Source organism: Fistularia commersonii, chromosome 17, assembly GCF_037954325.1.
Source record: "Fistularia commersonii isolate RoL2024-O1a breed Wild chromosome 17, RoL_Fcom_v1.0, whole genome shotgun sequence".
In the NCBI taxonomy this organism is placed as follows: Eukaryota; Metazoa; Chordata; class Actinopteri; order Syngnathiformes; family Fistulariidae; genus Fistularia; species Fistularia commersonii.
In genome coordinates this window covers 15,210,001-15,231,364 of record NC_141300.1, presented here as the reverse complement: position 1 = coordinate 15,231,364, position 21,364 = coordinate 15,210,001, and the positions used below count along the sequence as shown (strand labels likewise).

The 21,364-nt window shown below is 41.7% G+C and overlaps 1 protein-coding gene across 1 annotated transcript in view; it reads left to right on the top strand.

The window, feature by feature from the left end:
- The first annotated feature begins 7,923 nt into the window (after positions 1-7,923).
- The window catches only part of elapor2a (endosome-lysosome associated apoptosis and autophagy regulator family member 2a), a 14,231-nt gene continuing 790 nt past the window's right edge, over positions 7,924-21,364 (top strand). Inside the window, exons 1-21 of the mRNA XM_086163806.1 lie at positions 7,924-8,216; positions 9,330-9,450; positions 11,179-11,368; positions 11,471-11,618; positions 12,255-12,344; positions 13,483-13,588; positions 13,709-13,861; positions 14,599-14,687; positions 14,778-14,958; positions 15,057-15,185; positions 15,507-15,597; positions 15,690-15,792; positions 17,681-17,818; positions 17,902-18,165; positions 18,242-18,415; positions 18,489-18,675; positions 18,787-18,886; positions 19,825-19,926; positions 20,030-20,156; positions 20,847-21,025; positions 21,231-21,364. The exon at positions 21,231-21,364 is cut by the window's right edge and continues 35 nt beyond it. Of these exons, the coding sequence (XP_086019932.1) occupies positions 8,121-8,216; positions 9,330-9,450; positions 11,179-11,368; positions 11,471-11,618; positions 12,255-12,344; positions 13,483-13,588; positions 13,709-13,861; positions 14,599-14,687; positions 14,778-14,958; positions 15,057-15,185; positions 15,507-15,597; positions 15,690-15,792; positions 17,681-17,818; positions 17,902-18,165; positions 18,242-18,415; positions 18,489-18,675; positions 18,787-18,886; positions 19,825-19,926; positions 20,030-20,156; positions 20,847-21,025; positions 21,231-21,364 (2,902 nt within the window). The 5' untranslated portion in view covers positions 7,924-8,120. The remainder of the gene's footprint in view (positions 8,217-9,329; positions 9,451-11,178; positions 11,369-11,470; positions 11,619-12,254; positions 12,345-13,482; positions 13,589-13,708; positions 13,862-14,598; positions 14,688-14,777; positions 14,959-15,056; positions 15,186-15,506; positions 15,598-15,689; positions 15,793-17,680; positions 17,819-17,901; positions 18,166-18,241; positions 18,416-18,488; positions 18,676-18,786; positions 18,887-19,824; positions 19,927-20,029; positions 20,157-20,846; positions 21,026-21,230) is intronic.

Genomic DNA, 21,364 nt, shown 5'->3' with positions numbered 1-21,364 from the left:
GTCTGAACATTAATTGAGTTAACACAGAAACAGGGTGTTCTGAAAAAAACTGCACAGGTGGCTGTTTTTTGCTCCACCTGGTAGACAGACAGAAATATTGAAGAATTGATAAGATAATTTATCTTATCAGATTCATTTATGAAAACACAGTGTAAGCGGTGTGTCTGCCCATACTAATAGCGGCAAAGCTTCTGTCCTGGATAAAGGAAGTGTCCTATAAACATGTATGCCTTGAAGGGAGAGGTCAGAGATAAATACTTCACACAATGCTATGGGCGCACACACACACACACACACACACACACACGCACACACACATAGACACACACACACACACGCACTGCACAGATAATGCCACTGGTCTTAGGAGATCAAAGCTACATCTGTTCTACTAGTTTATTTATATAAACATGAATGAATGAAAGCAATTGTGCACTATTGCAATTCATTGCGGGGCAAACATAAAATATCTCAAAGTGACCTTGTCAATCAAACATTACACACTCCATTTTGACTTTTTTTTTTTTTATTTTTTTTTTTACAGTCGTTTGATATTATATCGGATTTGTCACTCTTTGACACAGGGGACATTAATTTGTGCCTCAAGGCTACAAATCATCAAGGCTTCTAATCACCATGCCCTATTGATGAGTAATCGTGGGCTTAAGGCATACGGGCAAATCATGACACAGATCCCTGATACAGCTGTCATCTTTAACATTATTGGGATTGTCAATATTGTGCGTTAGTTACAGTTGGTACACTGTTTTACGCTGTTTAGGAATTGTTACACCAATACTTTTACACAACTGTTCTTAAATTAGACTTTTCTGCTGGCCTGAAACAATCTACCCATTGACCCGGCAGATGTCTCAACATCTGCTGATGAAAAGCCTCCTTTATAGTGATCAACAGCGTAAAAAACAGGATTCCTGCAAAAAAAAAAAAAAAAAAAATCTGCCCATCCTCCCTTCTTCACTCTTCAGCAGTTTTCCCCACTGCTGATCAGCATTATTGATCAGTGCCTGTGGACACAGCTTACATAATGTGCCATTCGCCTCTTGAAACAAGGGGAGCGATCTTATCACGCTGAGATGTGTTATTTCAAATCAATTAAAAAATAATGACGCAATAACAATGACACCATCAGTGATAAAGACAAAAAAAAAAAAAAAAAAATCCATCGGATGACAGGCAGATGCTTGAACTGTGAGGATTTTGGGATACATTTTATTTCACCGACAATAAATCCACCTGCAAAGCGTGTGTGTGAGACACTAAATACTTGTTTAATTCTTTTATTTTTAGCTGAGTGGTATCTTAGAATCCACACTCAATAATGGGATATTATTATTTGGTTTCTACTACCCTCTTGTGGGTCAATAATGAACCTACATCAAATGGACAGCATTTGATAGCAACATTGCAATAGGGAATAGATGACATTGCAGTAGTTGATGATCAAAAGAACAATTTTTGAAACATCGTCTGGAAACGACAGTGAAATATCTTACATCGTGTCTGATAATGATGGATGGTCGGGGAATTTGAGGGTATTTTAACTCCAGTTCAGGGCTAATATCCCCCTGCAGGTCGCCCTCTTCTGAACTCTGGCTGTGGCTATGACAAGCTGGAGGGGATTGACAACAGTTTGTTTTTCTCGGTCCAGTGGAGTGGGGTGAGATGGAACTGACAGTCCTCTGAGGCTTCTTTTGCCGGGTCTCTGGACGGCTCGATAGGGCATCCGGCTGGGATGTTACCGGAACTGGAGTTTCACGGTCGGCTCCATTAAGTTTTGAGTTGTTTGGTTGCTGAGAGGGCGTTGGATCGATGTTAATATCGGGCGGATTGCCAAAGCAGTGCCCCAGCGATGAGCAAGGAAGTCCGTGCATGTTAGCAGATGGCAAAAGAAAAAAACTCCATTCATTGACATCAAGTGGATGAGAAGGTTTTAGACGGTGACTCAGTATTTGGTTCTAAATCCAGAGTAGCTTCATATGTAAACACGCTGGAATTTAGAAGGTACACACCCTTTCGGCAAAAAAAGAAAATGCAAAGCCATAAATGAAATAAAATCATGACTTGATTCCGAAAAATTTGGCGATACCTATCAACAAGTTCTCTCTTAAGCAGCATTACTCATCCAGCCACAGATCCCTGAATAGACGTCCAGTGTTTGCAAATTTGCAGAATGCCCGTTCTTTTGGAGAGTAGGTCTCTCCATTGTCGGATCGTGTTTTCAGTCCGTGGCGAAAAAATTAAATTCCGTCCGATTTCTTTTGAAACTCCTTCGACAGCAGCGGGGCAGGGATCATCCTCTCCAGCTCGACAAACTCCCTCGTCTGCAACCTCCCAAGTATCATGGAGGGTTTTATTTTGCATTTGTGGATATATTGCAGCGTGTCAGTCCTGGGTGTCTTATTACTTGAGCAGGTAGGTACCGGTTTGTTGGGAGTTTGGAGACAAAGCTCCAGCCATGTGGTTTCGCCACGACTTCAGTTACCTGCTGATTTAGGGTCAGTTCATAATACACTAGCGATTCCCTTCACCCGTATTAATTAGTGAACTATCTGATCAGGGAGCAGTGGTCTTGAGTGTTCATGTGATTAGGGTGTTATGGTTGGTTGAATATGGCGCTTCAAATTTCAGGAAAGCCTGTAAGTGATAGGCCTTGGAAGAGAAAGAGAAAGGAGGAGACAGACACAGAGACGGACGGGATTAACTTCCTTTGTCAAACAGCTTACATATTTAAATATTCATCAAATCTGATGATGTGTTATAATATCACAGTTTTGCATGTAATTTGTTTTTGGAATATTTCAATTCCACCTCACTGCAGGAGTTTTTGATTAAAATAGTCAGGAAAATAGTTGCAAAAGTTAATCCTTTAGGGTCCATTAATGGGCAGACAACAACATGGTGACTGAGCTGCCATACATCTTGTCAAATCAATGTCACTTCGCCACATTTGGAAAAAGAAATAAACAAATGGATAAAGTGAATATTGTTTTACCTTCATGGATCTTTCTATGAAAAAAAACAAAAAACAAAAAACTCACCCACTTACTGTAAATTGTAATAATTTAAATGGTAAAAATGTATCTGTATATATGTTCATAACTGTGCAATATTTCATTACAGTTACATGTACAATATTTTTTCATTCTATTGTGCACTTCTTATCTGTAACTTTTTACTTAAAACATTTTATAGTTTTCACTTGTTACTTAAGACACTTTATAGTTTATTTGTATTTCTTAGTCTCACTTTTTCTCTTATTTTTTTAATTTTTTTTACTATTTATACAATTTTCTACTATTATTTATTATTGTCATATTTTCTTGTAACCCTGGCACAACAATTTCTTATGGGATATATAAAGTTGTTCTTATTCTTATTCTTATTCTTTAGACTAACACCTCAGAATTCAACTATAAAATGCTGGCCGCAAAAGTCACACTGTAATTTTAGCCTTGGTGAGGTTAAATAAAATGCAGCAAAGTAAAATATCACTTTAGTCTTAATCTTTCCAGCTTACCAATGGACTTCTGTGACAAAAAACCCTTTAAAATGACACATGAAGGATAAATATTTCAAATATATATTTAATTGAGCATGGCAAAGTGTCAAAGCAGCTGTGGGTGAGTTTATTTGTTTCATACCCACATTTTGAAATTAACTGTGATGACCTGTCAGCGAGGAATGAGACAAATGATAATATTTAATACTCCGTTGAGACAAAATACAATTAAAAATGTTGTGAAATCAGCACATATTTATTGACCACCCTGGACAACGAGATAAAAACATTTGAAGAACCACATTTCGGTTATTGTTTAGCCACAATTTATATTTCATTGTATTTCTTATTCTTCCTCCTTCCTACTAATATCTATTACTGTTATGTTTTCGCTTGAAACTCTGGCACAACAATTTCCTTCAGGATAAATAAAGTTGTTTTCATCTCTCATCTCATTGACCACAATCATCTCAAAAGGTTTTTCGGGACTAAAAAGAAATGTATACTTTTTGTCTTGATCAATGGGTGGCAGAAGTATGAGTTCATCAGGCCCTCAGTGCTACTGCTCACTGTGAGTCACATCCTCTTTATGGGAAACCAATTCTGACATGGCGGGTTGTTTTTAGGGGTGAGCTCTTCTTAATGAATTTAATCAAGGCTGCCCTTATGAAACATGGATCGGGTTCTTTTTGTTTGTTTCAGGACATTAAAAAAAGCCGCAATAACATTAACTCAATACATGTAGATGCCAACTGAAATGGGTTTAACTCTTGATTTCTGTTATACTGTTACCTGGAATCATCAACAGAAACTTGCAAAGAAATATCAATTTGGGGTAATGCACAGTGGTCATTTTATCAAAAAGTCCAAAAGGCCACAGGGTAGAACCATCATACTTATCTGATCTGAATCCACTTCAGGTGCTCCACTTACAAGCATCGAGTATGTATAGAAAACTGGGCTTGATGATGAGGTCAATTGGCATCAGTCATCCTAACTTATGATAAAAATCACCTTTTTTAAAAGATTGCACTTATTCAAACTGGGACTTGGACGAGCAACAACTGATCTTCTCATGAGGTTGACCCGGGGGACTGTTAATGTCTATCTAAATGATTAAATCTGGGCTCAAATATGCAATATCACAAATCGTTTCGATCTTTTAAAGAAGAAATTAAACTATTTACAAGAATTTTTAATGATACGGATGTGGTTACGCAGCAACCCTGTCCTCTGGTGGAAGATCTAGAGAACTGCAGCATGCAAACAATTAGAGAAGATACAAGGCCTTTATTATTTGGTTTGCAACTTCAATGTGCCGTATTTAAAAAACTAAAAGATCTGAATATTACACACCAAATACTCATTAAAAAGAAACTAAATAAAGTATACCCTAGAAATATTTACCTCGTCACTGGAGGAATATGCAAAAGTGACTTTACTACACATTGATTTGATTTGTCGCACTTGTCTCTGACCATGTTTGTGCCCCTGATGAGGAAGTGTTTCTCAGTGATATCCTGAGGAGACAGGAGCCCTTGAATTTTGTTTTATACATCGTGATGCTTCGAAATTAGGATTTGGAAAGGACACGGGCCTGGTAAGGGATGTTCTCGGCATTAAAATTGCTCTTTGCACAGCCTAGTCCAGAACTATCAGTAATTTTCTTCACCACGCTACTGCAATATTGATATTGAAGATGACATCTCTTAAAACCGTCCTAATAACACTATAAGTGTATTTTCTAGGCTCCTCTGACTCCTGTTACTAATCTGCATTGAGAGCAAACACCAATCATTTTAAAACCGACTCATGACTTTTTGTCATGATGAAATACTAGGCATTATTGAACAATCTGTAATGTACTGTCACTGGGGATTTGATCAAGCTGAGATCAAGACTTATCTCTTACGGGTTACCTTCAAGGTAAAAAAGATAAACAAATGTTTAAAAACCACTATGACCATAGAAAAATGAAAGTCAGGACTGACATGTTGATTCATATCAACATGGTTGTATCACACACAGGACTGTCTCAGAAAATGAGAATATTATGATAAAGTTCTTTATCTTCTGTAATGCAATTAAAAAAAAACAAAAATTACATTTTCATAATATTCTAATATTTTGAGATAGGATTTTTAAGTTTTCTTAAGATGTAATCCATAATCAGCAATATCAAAATAATAAAAGGCTTGCAATATTTCAGTTGATTTTTAATGAATCCAGAATGTATGACAGTTTTGTTTTTGTTATTGGATCACATAAGATAAAGAACTTTATCACAATATTCAAATTTTCTGAGACAGTCCTGTATATCCCATATAAGTGGGAAATTATGGACAAAAGACCTGTTCAGTATATATATATATATATATATATATATATATATATATCCTATACAGGTCTTTTCAGGATATATATACATATAAATATATATCCTATACAGGTCTTCTGTCCAGAATTTCCCACGTTTGGGATTAAATCAATACAAAACCAAGAATCGAGTGCATTCTATTGTAAAGTGAAATACATTCATTCATTCAGTCTGCATTCATTCATTAAAATATTGAATTACAGACCAGGCCGCCCTTTGTGAAACAAACACAAATGTACAAATGAAATATTCATTCATTCATTCATTATCATACTGCTTATCCTGCACTCAGGGCTGTGGGGGCCTGGAGTTTATCCCAGCTGTCACTGGGTGAGAGAGGGTTAGGTCTCCGATGAACCTACTGTATGCTTTCGGCTGCTGGAGGAAACCAGAGAGCCCGCAGGAAACCAATGCAAATACAGGGAAACAAGAAAACACACGCCATGTCGGAATCGAACCAGGAACCAGCTGCCCTATGATGCATGATAATAATGATCTCTTTCCTGAAGCTTACTTTTCTGTGGGGGAAAAAGGGGGAACAGCAATTAGCAAATCAGTCATGTTCAAGCTCACTTACTTTGCTAAATGTCTGTTGTTGATCTCTTTAGTGATGACTTAAAGATAAGATAGCTCCTCGCACTATAAAATGCTGATGTATGCCAAATATATTCTTGTCCTTCAGAGCCTGTTACTGTGGTGGAGTCCTTGGTGTCCTGTCCTGTACACACTTTGACATTTCTCCTCCTTCTTTCAGCAACCTCCCTTCTCTTGTTTTGCACTGCTGTTTGACTTACCAAGGTGCTGATCAACCTTCGCCTCAAATCGAATTAAATGAGTGCTTCCCGTCTGAGCGGTCTCCTGGTGAGACCTTGATGTTTGCAGTGATGACTACAAATCATATGCATCCAGACTGCCTGTCATCAGGTTCCATATAAATGACAATATTTCATAAATATGACAATTAAATTGTCTGTAAAGCCTTGAACTGAATGAATTTCAATCTTGACTAACGTTTCAATTTGTTTTTGTTTTCTGCATGAATGTGCTTCCACCTTTTTCCACTTCTTCATTTTGAGTGAACCACCAAAGTTGAAGTCGCAGAGCCCCGTTAAACTGAAATTATAGTTCAAAATAATTTGAAATACGGATTCAGAATTTTTTCAGACTCATCTAAAGCAGCTCCTTGTCACCATGGCGGCGAGGGACACATTCATCATTAGTACAGTGATGAGCCAAAATTGCTATACCTCCACTACTACTATCACTACTTGTAATAATAATAATGATAATATGATATATGGGACATGTCTCGGAAAAAAATCTACCCTTTAACCAATGTTGAAACTAAAAAAAAACATGAAAGATCCACGTTTTCAAAATAAACTGAACAGGCCCTTCACTCATAGGTGAAAATACAATTTAGAGGACTTTAAGACTGTGCATGTCTAAATAATCAGTTAATAAAAAAGAAATATCGCCCATGAGCATTTGTCAGAAGACACATGCCAACCAATGGTTGCATTATTATTCCAAAATAAACACACATTATCTCACAGAGTCTAGAATCTTGATGGTCTATCCCATCGGCAGCCCACTTTCATAATCGTGACATTGCTAAATTTGGTTTTACATTAATTAGACAAAAAATGTCGCACATCGCTTTAAATTGTTTTTTTTTTCTCTGAGCCATCGGACAACGCATTATTTCTTTTTTTTTTTCCCCTTGAGTGACGTCATATGAGCGTCAGGATGCTGGTTGGAGATAAACTTCCAAAAACCGGAAACACACTAGAGTGCGCTACAATTTACCCTTCAAAATAAAAGCACAGTGAGTTTCATTTTAACGAAAGTTTTATTTCTAAAATACACAAACAGGATTGCCGACACTAAATTTTAAAAGACAAGAATACACAATAAAGTGTATTACACTTCAACGGTATAAGATCGAATGTTAAAATGCGGTCATCGTGTCATGTGTTTTATTTTGAAAATAAAAGAAGGAAGTAGAGTTGTATAACGTCTAACTTGACAGGAGCGAAGGAGCGCACTGTCAGAGGATAATCGCAGGTGGTGAAGAGGGTTACACTTTACGGACGGAAACCAACAGAAGCAAGTGCTGTTCAATCCTGCCTTAATCTGATTTTTTTTTTTTAAACAAAGACATTTGATTCGAGCAGTTCTCACGTTTCTCACGTTCGTCTTGTTGGCCTTCGATGATCGACAATGCGGTCTCCGTTTTGGTACATCGCCAGTTGCGCTCTCATCCTCTGCACGCTCCGGCTTATTGACGGGGCCAAAGGACAGCGGCCGTGCACCGAGGTGAGAGATGCCGTCGTCGGTGTGCACGTTTCAGGTTTGACAAACGCGTGGATTCCGCCTCCACTCACACGCAGTCGGCGTTTACGCGAACCCCACGCAAGGCACCGATTGGACCTCCGCGCATTCACGTGGAGTTGTCACGATAATGCCTTATGATGTCACTGACTCAAGTTTTCATTTGAAATGCAAATGGCATCATCCACTTTTTTTATTTTATTTTTTTTCCAATCTTAGTCTTTTCCAGCAGACTCCCCCCAGCAGAATGTTGTCAATAAGAGGGAGCATGTTTCTCTGTGGTGCGTGTTGAACTCTGCCACTCTGAGCTGTTATCAGTTTCCTGTATGGAGCGGCCTTTCCGTCCTTCTGGCCTGGCTCAGCTCAACACCTCCTCAAGCCGGCTTGGCAGCCAAGACAGTCCCGAGATAGAGGAGAGCCATTCCTCCAAAGTTCCCTCAATCACCCCTCACTTCCTCCCCACGTTGGCCAAAACAAAAAAGATTGAATTTCCTGCCTTAAAAAGCAATATGGTCTGATGTCGGGAAATGAAATGACAAGGCATTTGGAGATGCGTAAACAATGCACTATCTCTGCTATTGAATCACGTCAGCTGAAGACATTGATTTTTTTTTTTTAACCCCCCAGCTGATTCTCCTTGTGTTTATTGTGATTGAGCACCATCACCAGGCCAGCAGAGAAAAATAATACCAAAGCCGGTACTTCAGAAAAAAAGAAGCCGTGTTCTTTTTAGTAGACAGGAAGGTGGTAATGAGACGCTCCGTGGAGGCGAGGGAATCAACGGCATGGTTTTTTTTTTCAAATTCCAGACCAAGAAATAATCTCATTTTTTGCAATAATCAAGCATGCCATAAAAATCTCAAGAATCCTACCGTCATCTCCGATGTCTTTGCCGAAGCCACCTAATGTCTCTACGCAGGTAAGCTGATGGGATGTATCGATCCAGGGCAGAAGACCGATTGATGTCATTGTGAGGAGCCGGACTCGGATGTATCTCCTGACGGGGAAAACATCCTTGACCAGAACGGGAGGACTGGCGGTTTCGGTCTGAAACGAGGTTTTCTCATGCGGTTTATTTAATTTCGAATTCTCTTGCAGTTGGACTACTACTATGAATACACAGAGTGCGACAGTACCGGTTCCCGATGGAGGGTGGCCATCCCCCACAGCCCCGGAGCCTGCGCCGGTCTACCGGAGCCGGTCCGCGGCACAGAGTGCAGTGAGTTGAATGTATTTTCCAGCGCGTCTCACCGTCTTATCAGCCAATTGGAATTTCCACCATTACATCGTGACCAGCTCTGTTTGGATTTTCTCCATCCATCCATCCAGCCGCAGCAGAAAGCCTCAGGCCAATAACCTCAAGAGCACAGCGCCGCCACATAATCACTGTCCGCTGGCTTTCTTCACAGGCTGGATCGGCGATAGGCCGCGCCGGGTGTGTTTGTAACAGCGGGTGACAGATAACGGCGGATGTGTGAGGTCGTTTGAGTAGCCATACATTCAGGTTCTCCTAAAGACAGCGTACAGTTGGATACCGCTATATATACCGTCCCAGCATCATAACTTTTAAAGTATCTCTGTATCTTTATTTGAAATATAGATCTGGCTGGGCTTTTCTCTTAAGTGCCCCGTCTTTGTTTAAGAAAAACTTATATCCATCCCCAGGGAAGATTTTTCCTGAGATATAATAAAAAACAAAACAAAACAAAAACAGCCATTGTGAAAAGTGGCTTATGGTGGAGGAAGGAAGAAATACAAGTCTGAGGCAGGAGGTGGTCACGCAAGTTTCTGTCATTGTTTTAGCGCTTTAGAACAGGTTGGTCACATCTCGACACCACTTCTCTAAAGGCTCAAATGAGAAAACTGAAAACCAAAGTGAGAAGAACATATCTGTGAAGCAGATTTAGGTGTTCCACAATAGCTCCTAATGGAGCAGATATTCGTAGATAGATATTTGTAGCAGAGTGTATCAACCGTCGCAGTGGAAAGTATTTTTGTGATCCTCATACGGACCTGTTGTCGTTCCTAAATCTTTGTTTCCTTCTTCTTCCCCGATGGTCTCGGTTAGAATTTGAATTTTCTGTGCACTTGCGTCACTACGATCATGAACAGGAGTTGAATTTGCACAAACATAGAATGGGGAAAATGTCCCCACTGTGGGACGAATAAAGTACTATCTTATCTTATTTTATCCAATGTTATTGCTGGACGAATGTTTTCAATCTGACAATACAATCTGCACAAAGTATTACATTCCAGATGCCCGATTTATGGTAATGGAACAAAGTAACTGATACCACGCATGTGAATGATATGAGCACTGCGGTGTTAAAACATCTTATCCCGCCTACTAGTGTTTTCCATTGTCAGGTGAGCACTTTCTACAAGCACAATTAACCGAAATTGATCAAAATGAACAAATGCAGGATCCAAAAGTGAGTCACAGCAGAATGGGTTCACACTGTCGATCAAAACAAATCTCTGCATGAAACAGAAGGTTGAGCTCAAACCCCATTTTATCTTGTTAGGAAAATAAAGTTTGAAATATCATCAGTTTGCGACATTAAATTCATTTCAATATGTTTTGCAATATGTTCAGTTGTTCTCTACCCACCCTGTGCATGTGTGTATTACACAGATTATATATTTTCACACCCTCGGGTACGCCTTGTTCTATGCCTTTATGGGCATCAGAACGGTTTATTGTTCAAATCAGGTATCAGGAAAGGTTGACAATGTCATAATTTGGTGTCTGCAGAAGACTTGTCAGCTCAGTGAAATTGCAGAGGCAGACAAAGTGTTTAACAGGATGTAAGGATTTACTTCCTCAATTACTACGGCTACGTTACAATGAAAGTCGGACCGACACCTGCAAATATTTCTCTGTCGTCCCCGGACCGTCAAAACAAAGACTGACTCTTTCACAATTGGCCATTCTTCTTCCAAGCATTTTCATGTGACTCTGGCGAGTTCCTGGAGATGTCGGCCCAAGAGTGCACACAGTGCGCAGCGGGGAGCTACTCCCTCGGCAGCGGCGTACGCTTCGACCAGTGGGATTCTATGCCTGTTGGATTCAGTAGCCTAGCAACGTTCTTGGAAAACAGACCCCGCGGAGACGACAGGCCCACATGCAACAGGTGTGTGAGTAAGACGCGATAAAGCATGAATGGGGAGCGAGGCTCAAGTGTTTTTTTTTTTTTTTTTTTTTTTTTTTTAAATAATGAATGTTTTCATTGCAGCTCATCCTGGTTGCCTCAAGGAAACTACCTGGAGTCCAACAGGGATGAATGTACAGTCTCTCTCATCTATGCCGTCCATCTTAAGAAACAGGGGTCTGTCAGCTTTGAGTACCAATATCCAGACAGCAACTTACTCTTTGAGTTCTTTGTGAGTATTGCATTTATGTTACATAACACTATACCCAAAAACCAGCACTTTTATTTTTTTATAAATCTTTGCACTAAACTTTTTTTTTTTTTCCATAAGTCTTTGTCTTTGAATTACAAGTACAGGGTATATTATTGTGCTTTTTTTTAATCTCAAGCACCTTTATCACTTGAACTTAAGTGAAATGTAGTATTTTTGTTTAATATTAATTAATACATTTTTTAATTAATATTTCTTTTAATTACTGGGTGCGAATTACAAACATCCTAGACCTTAATCCCCCAAACTTGCTTCGTGAAGCAGATTCATTTTTCTTTTTCAGGTCTCAATGAACTACAACTTTTAACAAAACAAAAACTCCAAATCGTTCTCCTCCATTCTGTTAAAGGTACAAACAGGCTCTTTGGCCAAATTCAAGTCCTGAAAAAACACCGAAATGAACAATTCTGTGCAAACTCCAATCAACCAGTTTATACAACACTTTCATTAAAACACAGATGTTATATTAGTATTTTTCATTTGTCGACCAGGAAGACAGAACAAGACAAGGCTGCAGCGTCTCAAATTACATCCTTGTGTGCAATCGAAACATTTAAAAAGCAGAATTGTCCAATCTGGTATTTGTGTTTGTTCCAGATTCAAAATGACCAGTGTCAGGAAATGGATCAGTCCGCTGATACGAAGTGGCTCAAGCTCACAAATCATGGCGAATGGGCAACGCATACAGTAAGTTCTGCACATTGTCAGACGAATAGCCAGTGAGGACTTTCTGCAAAGAGGCTGCCGGCATAACTGGTTGATCTGCCCCGAACGGCTCGGTACAAATGGACAGCTTGTAGTTCACAAAAAAAAAGGCTTGCGATCATTCACTGTCACCAGTATTTTTTTTTTTTTCAAGCCAAATGGCTTTCTGCTTGTGCACACTTCACAAGTCATGGCTCTGGTGTTTGTACCGCCTGTTGGTCTTGAGAGCATTTACAGGCTACAGGCTAAAAATAAGCAAGAAATAGGTAACGTAATTGTCTAAAAATCAAGTCAAGCTTCATCGGTAGCTGCTTATAAGATTTTTGAAAAATGTTGCTGTGTTTTTTTTTAATTTTTCCATTTTTAAGTGCATTGTTTTAGGAGTACATGGCGATCTGTTATGATAGTAGGGAGCAGATGAAGGAAAATCTAGAGAGGTATGCGCTGGAAAGGAGGAGGAAGGTTAGCTGTAACATGACAGAATACATGTATGTGAAGGAGAAGGACCCAAGTGAAACGGTGCGGGATTAGAAATAAAGAAAGTCGCAGGATTTGAAGTACTTATGCTCAACAATCCAGTAATGGAGAATGCAGAAAACGCGTGAAGAGATGTTTGCAAACAGTAATGAGATGCAATGTAGTGCAGTTTAGAGACAGCGGCATTAAGAAAAAGCCAGGAAGCTGAGCTGGAGGTTGCAGAGATGATGCTGAGGTTCTTTTTGGGAGTGATGAGGATGGACAGGATCAGGAATGAGTCCCATCAGAGAGAACGCATGTGTTAGATGTTTTGGAGGTCAGATTGAGATGGTTTGGACATGGAAAGAGGAGGGATAATGAGAGTAGAAGGATGCTGAGGTAGGACGCCTACAAGAAGAAAGAAGAGATTTATGGGTGGAGTGAAACGTTGAAGTTAGTTGCTGAGAGAGAAGAGGATGCAGAGGATTAGATGGAGGCAGTGATTGGCTGTGGCGACCCCTGGAGGGAGCGACTGGAATGATAGGGAGGAAGAAATTATTTTATTCATTTCAACCAAAAAAAAAAAAAAAAAACAATTCAATCAAAAAAATATATTTTTAATTTTTCACCGGTCTGATTCCATGTGAAATCATGTGTGTACCAGGTGAACCTCAAGTCCGGCACTAACATCTTGTACTGGAGGACTGGCGGCGTTGTCATGGGGTCCAAAGTAGTGAAACCTGTTTTTCTGAAAAATGTCCAAATAGAAGGTGAGTAAAATATGAAGTCATTTCCCCTCTTTTTCCTCCAAACAGCAATGAATGCCTGTCAAATGTGATTTTTAAAAAAAAAAATTTCCCCCTCCATATCTCCCTCTACTTTAACTCCAGGTGTTGCCTACACGTCAGAGTGTTTCCCATGTAAGCCAGGGACATTCAGCCGTGAACCAGGCTCCTCCACCTGTGAGCCCTGCCCGAGGAATACCTACTCCGGCCACGGGGCCAGCTCCTGCACCCAGTGTAACACCACCGCCGAGTTTGCAGGTAAATGCAAATTCAGAAGACATGACTGACGTTTGTCAGCGTCGAGTGTGCAGAACTACATTTAAAGGATCTGCATTGCGGTCTCGAGGATCCTCAGGATAATTGTTTTCTGCACTTCCCACCGATGTGCGAGCACAAGAGCGTGCCCTATTTTCTATTTATATTTCCTTGAAATTTTAGGAGGAGAGGCGCCGCGCTTCTTAATTCAGAGCTGAGAGATTTAGGGATTGTGGGAGATTGGCAGATACATTTTGGCACATGACATAGCTCTCCTGCTTTTTGATTGGGCCTTAAATGTTGCATTTTTGGACTTCTATTTTTTTTTTTACCAACATGTTATTTCTAAGAAAAGGTTGTGTTTTAATTGATTTCCCCGTGTGAAATTATGTAAATGTGTAGCTGCTTTGCGAAAGGGAGCCTGCTGTTCTTAATAAATGGATGATAGTTACGAATAATTACGACGATGTAGCTCTCTCACAGTTGTCATTATCAAATTGCAAAGTATATGGTTTGAATGTGTGCAGTTTTCATAATAATGGCACCGTGAGAAGTCTTGTATAGTGTAAATCTTATTTTCAAGTGCATACATCCTCTCATTGATCAATTCATGAACTGTTTTCTCGTCCCGGCAATCAGCTCCTCTATAACTGTATTTGCTTAGAACCTTTGTCATCTTTTTTGTATTTTCCTTGAATATCTTTAACGTGATTATTTTTTTTTCAATTTTGTTTTTCAAGCTGAGGGATCAGCAAAGTGTAGAGACAGGCCTCCGTGTTCCAAAAAGGACTATTTCCAGATCCACACCGCGTGCGACCACGAGGGGAAGGTGCGGAAGAAGTAACGCTTGGCGAATGATTTCCTCTCTGTGGCCGAAGCTTGTTTTTTTTCCCCGACATCTCCGTCTTTCCGATTTCAGACCCAGGTTATTTACAGGTGGATCGAGCCCAAGATCTGTCTTGAGGATATGATTGGAGCTCACAAGCTACCCCCGAGTGGAGAGAAAGAGCCCTGCCCCCCTTGCAACCCTGGTTTCTATAACAATGACACGGCCACCTGCTCACCATGTCCACCTGGGACCTATTCAGACGGGATGAAACGTATAGAGAACCTCTTTTGTCCCCATCTTCAGTCCACTTTAAACACCACGGCCTGCGCTGTGTCTAACACCTTTTTGCATGTTGTGCCAAATCCCCAGCATGCGAGGAGTGTCCCGCAGGCACTGAGCCCAGCCTCGGGTACGAGTACAAGTGGTGGAACGTTCTCCCCGCAAACATGAAGACCTCCTGCTTCAACGTTGGCAACTCCAAATGTGACAGCATGAACGGTGGGCTTCTTCGACCGGCCGAATCACATATCCAGGTCTCGCCGCGCTACCATGACCAGGTCCAGAATTGGATTATCTATGGATAGATCTGTAGAATTAATGATGAGGCGGAAAGCCCAATTTAAAAGAGTAAAATGAATACATTTCCGATGACTCATTCGCAGTTACCAAAGTGCCTAACATTTGGACAAAAACCTCGGAGGTGACGCTGTTCGATACCCTTTTGAATCCAAAACTAAGCCAGATATTCCCAACTCCGTCTTAACTAATCCTATGTTACTACTGTCACGGCGATGTGATGTTTTTCTTTGGTTCTCCCAGGCTGGGAGGTGGCGGGGGATCACATCCAGAGTGGAGCGGGAAGCTCCGACAACGATTATCTCATACTCAATATTCATATTCCCGGCTTCAAGTAAGCGCGGGGCCCCGTCGCTCCGTCACTAAGCATGCCGCTGTCTTTGCCGGGCCTGCACTGTGTGATCCTCCCTCTCGCTGCTGCTCCAGGGTTCCCACTTCCATGGCGGGCCATTCGGGGGCGGAGTTCGGTCGGATTACGTTTGAATTTGAGACTCTGTGCACGGCCGACTGCGAACTCTACTTCATGATGGTAAGAAACGCCGCTGGAGCGTTTCGCTACTTCACATTACATAATTACAGACAACCGTGGCGCGGAAGCCTGTCCAATTGGAAAGTTGGCGGTTTGATTCCCAGTTCCCCAGGCCTCCGATGGTCTGGTCAGGGCTTTGCATGGCAGCTCTGACACCAACCATGACCCGAGACCAGGGGCGGGCAAACTACGGCCCGCGGGCCACATCCGGCCCGTTGGTCTTTTTAATCCGGCCCGCCAAAGATCGGTACGGAATTCATACTTGATGTGAACGATTGAGTGATCGGATCAATGAATGTGGGAGCTCAAACAGGAGATGGTTTCATTTTTGGAGCGACTTTTTCTTGAGCTGCATGACACAGATTGGCTTTGTGATTTGGACATCCTGTGGCACATGATGGAGCTGCACGTGAAGCGACAAGGGAAAAAACGGTTTGTGCATGAAATGCAAGCGAACTTCAGAGCCTTCCAAACCAAGCTGCTTTTATTTTCAAAGCAAATTCCAGATGAGTCTGATATGTACTGTTAACAAATGTGTTTTTTTTTTTTTTTTTTTTACGTATCGTATCTTGTGCCGACCCGGCCCGTCTGTCAAATTTTAAAAGTCAGTGCGGCCCGCGAGCCAAAAAGTTTGCCCACCCCTGCCCTCGACCCTCGGAACAATATTTTGTGGCCCCCTGACTGAAATCAAATCAAATACAACAAAATGCACGGAGAACTGAGAAGACAGAACTGAGGCGTAGTGTTGTTTAAATTGCACTTACTTTTCTTCACGAATCTAAGGTTGTTTGTCATGTATTTTTTTAAAAGAACGGGTCATTATAGTTACCTGTTCTCCTTTACACTGACATAAAGGAAAAAATTGGACTTAGTTGTACTTTTAGGTAATTACGCTAGGATTTTTACTGTTCCGGCCCCCTTGTAAATTAGGCGGACCAAAATGAGTTTGACACCTCCGGTGTAGACCGTTTACCCCGTCGGCACTCAGACAATTTATCACAATGTGGCATTCATTAACAAAACAAAAAAATACTCTAATATATGTAAAAATTTTCTCATGTTGGGCGTTCACGGGATAAAATGAAAATTCTTCAAACTGATGAAAACAATATGACAAGTAAAAGAGAAAATTCATAGACAGCATAAGATAAAACAATAACATGGAACAGATGAGAGGAGAAATAAAACTAGTTCTGGAAGGAACGTCACATGCTTGTCTGAAAACTGTCCCATAAAGGTTTCACAGGAACCAAGCGGGTCAGGCGACATCGCGGTGTAATACACACACACACACACACACGCACACCCACACAGAGCTGTCCGCAATATGTTAATATTTTTTAATTTGAAGAAACATCATTGCATCATCCGGATAATTTGATGTGACATGGTCGAAAAGGTCTCCTGGATTTCAGAGGATACGCCTTGCAGAGGCATCTAATGAGCCCATATATTGCTAGATGTTAGGGATTACATTTTCACAAGCAATTATGAGGGCGTCCATGTTAAAAATTTACGGCTGGTTATAATCATTATGTGGAAAAGAACAATATATCTAGATTTTATTTGCGCAGCAATTATGGGAGATGCCACTTTTGAATTCATTGACTGGACGGCGAGAAGCAGTGATGGACAAATGGTTCATCTTATCCCCCTAGCATTTTCTTTAAGGCCCCTGCTCTCCCCAAACAGCTGCGTCATCTCCAAATGACTATTTGTGGTGAACCATCTCGCAAAAAACGGAAACCTGTTAACAGTAGAATTCATTTTTTTTTGACAAATGGGAAAAAGTGACACAATTTCAGAGCCATTGTATTGATCGCTTGCTCAGATGCACCTTCATCATTTCACTTTATTTATGCATCCAACCCGTCCCCCTCTTTTGCAGGATGTAAACAGGAAGAGTACCACAGTGGTGGAGTCGTGGGAGAGAACCAAAACCAGACAGACATACACACACGTCATGACCAAGAACGCCTCTGTTTCCTACACATGGGCTTTCCAGAGGACGAACCAACCAGCTGATGTCCGTATGAATGCACATATTGGCCGCTAAGTCTGTACATGCACTGTCTGCTCGCACGGTTTGACTTACTTCCTTTCTCTCAGGTGCGTCTGTATATCAACGACGTCGCTCGCATTTACTCCATTTCTGTGAGTAACGCCGTGGACGGAGTTTCCGCCGAGTGCCGGGCCTGCGCGCTCAGCGCCCGGCCATCCAGCTCTATGTGCGTGCCGTGTCCGCCCGGACACTACATAGACCAACGCACCAACCAGTGCACGGAGTGTCCGCACAACACGTATCTCGTCTCGCATGCCCTGCCGGGCCCAGACGCCTGCAGGCCGTGTGGGCCGGCCAGTAAGAGTGACAAGGTTTGTGGCCGATGTCATTAGGGAAACAGATGACAACCTTTAATTGAAGTTAAATTACCCGTTCCGGCTTCCGCAGGATCACAGTTTATGTTACAGTGACTGTCACTTCACCCACACGGAGGGCAACGTCACACTCACCTTTGACCTCAGCTCCCTGGGGTCAGTAGGGTCACTGATGAACGGTCCGAGCTTCACCTCCAAAGGGACGAAGTACTTCCATCAGTTCAACATCAGCCTCTGCGGAGGAAAGGTACGAAATCTTTTTAAAGTTTCCATATATTGGTGTCACACGTTGCGGTATTCACGTATTTCCTTTATTTAAGGGTCATTTGGCAGCCTGTAAAGACAACATAACGGACTTATCCATCACCGACTCTCAAAGAGAGAAAGGAGAAGGGGCCAATGCTGTCAAGACCTTCATCTGTCAGTCAACAATAATACCGGCCAGTGGACGGGGCTTCCACACGGCTCTCACTTCGCAGTCCATTAACCTGGCAGACACTTTCCTCGGTGAGCAGGGGACCAAAAAAAAAAAAAAAAAAACACACTTGTTTAATTTCACATATTTCACCTCTGGCCCGAGAGGCCTCCTCACTTCCCCCCTTTGTTTGCAATGAACAGGAGCAACAGTAGAAAACACACTCGATGGGATAAGGGCACGAACGGACTTGTATCCCTCCACCTCCAAGAAGAAGGTCCCCGATATCTACTTCTACTACCGGTATGTCTTAGCACTATGAGATTGCAGCATTTTTTTTAGCCTATTTCTTGAATTTTGCAACGGTCTAGTAATTTGGTCAGTGTCAGACTTTAGGATGTGGCTATTGTATTTATTTGGGCCATTGACAAATAGAGACCAAATAAAATCTGGCAATGTTTCCTGAAAAACTTTCATCAGCATTGCACTTTTATTTGTGGCAACAGCTGATGTTCCATACAGATAAAGCAGTCAGTCAATAAGATAAATGGCACAGTATTTTTTTCAATCAGTCTCGACAAAGAGATGTTTACAAGTGCCCCCTGAGTGATGCTCAGTGTTTACGTGTGCACCGATGATTCCTTAAAAAAAAAAAAATCCTTTCTGAAGAGCGTACTAAGGAAAAATTATATTTTCATTACAGAAGATGGCAATATAATTTTTGCCAATATAGCACTAACTTATATGTTAATATAAAAAGATATAGAAAAATATAGAAAAACACCACCATTTCTTTTTTGAAAAAATGTACATTACATATTCAGTAAACTCAATTCCCAATACAGACCACAGTAAAATTTACTGTAACATGAGGGGCTGCTGTAACTCTGTTGGTTGAGTGGAGGGTTGGCGGTTTGATCCGCCACACTTGCTGTCTCCATGCCGTGCCCAAATGTCCTTTTGCATGGCAGATCTGGCGCCATTGGTGCATGATTTTGTGTGTGTGAGTGGGTGAACGTGTGTGTGTGCCTTGGAACCACATGGTGATTCAAAGTGCTATGTAACACCGTGACTGTATTTTGCAAAAAACATTTTTTCAAGCAATTGTTTATATGTAATTCCCGAACGGAATATGTGATTTTGAGCGTGTTGGTTATAAACTGCCGTTTCACTTCTCGGCCTCTCGGAAGCACGCGCCGACCGGGCGGCCGTTCTAGTCCGATCTCGCTGTCGTTGTTCAGGTCTTTGGATCCAACTGCGTCATGCGAGTCAGGCCGGAGCGCCGTGGTGACACTCCGTTGTAACCCGGAGAAGAGCGCCAAAGGGGAACTGTCGGTTCCCAGGTACGATTTTACCGTTTCGGCTTCCCGTCAACCGCGTGCAGCACTTACGTGCAATACTTACGTATGCTTCGTTTTGCTCTCGGTGTAATGTTTGCTTTCGCAGTCAGTGCCCTGCAGGAACATGCGATGGATGCACCTTTCATTTCCTGTGGGAGAGTTCGGGGGCGTGTCCGACATGCACAGAGCGGGACTACCACCGTATAGATGGAGCCTGCAAGGGAGGGCACCAGGTACGTTGTGCTTGTGTGTCCCATCCATGTATGCTTAAGCGTGTTTAATTATTGTTCCCTCCATAGGTGCTGTCAGGCAGCTTTATTGTTTCATGCTAATAACCTGAAACCTTAAAGTCAACTCATTATTTGTATTGATTTCCCTCGTGGTGGGAAGAGCCAAACTAATTAAGCAAAGGGCCCAGCTGAAATATATTAAAAGATCCGCTGATTCAGCAATGCTTTCCAAAGTAAAAACACAAGTGATCAGCGTGCATATCACTTCTAATACTACTGGAATAGCATTTGTAATTTGGGCAGCGTGGCGGTGCAGTGCTTAGTTCTTCAGCCAAGCGGCAAGAAGGTCCCTTGTTTGATTGCGACAGGAGTTGCATGGAGTTTACATGTCCTCCCCCATGTTTTCTCAGAAACGTTACCACTGGTTGGAGTCCCTAAATTTCTCCTGTGTGAATGAATGCATGAAAGGTTGTATATCTCTGTATCTCTATGGCCCTTTTACTGACTGGCGACCGACTCTTGTTCAGTGATGTGTGGATTGGCTTCGTACCCTTATTGCAGGAAAAGCGGTATAGACAATGAATGAATGAATATTTGTTTAACATTTGTGCTTGTTATGCAAAGTTCAGCCTCTGTATTTCAACATGAATCAAACATAGCGTTCGTTCATATTCCTTTTCCGCCGGTGCCCAGGATGTGCTGTACCTGTGGATTGAACCGAAGCTGTGCACGGGAGGCGCGGAGCTGCCCAAAAAGAAAACACTGCCTTGCGAAGGCATGGACTTCTGGGTTCGGCTCGGGGCGGGGCTGGGCGCTTTCACCGCAGTGCTGCTCATCTCCCTCACCTGCTACTTCTGGAAGAAGAACAAGCGGTATTGCTACCTGTCCTTTTGGCCCCTATTTGTCTCCTCTTGTCCCTCTTTTTTTGCATCTTTTTCTAATTTCCCCTTTTCTCCTCAATCCCCCACTTCATCCTCTCCTTACATGTTGCTGACAAGTTTCCTCTCCCCCTTTAACTACTTTATTCCCTTCATCATCTTCGGTTTGTCTTTTCCGTTTTTTCTTTCTCTCGTCCAGGTTGGAGTACAAGTACTCGAGGTTAGTGATGTCGGCCAACAAGGAGTGCGAGATGCCCGGAGCAGACAGCTGTGCTGTGATGGAAGGAGAGAACGAAGGAGACATGGATGATGAGGTCGTGTATACGAAGCCCT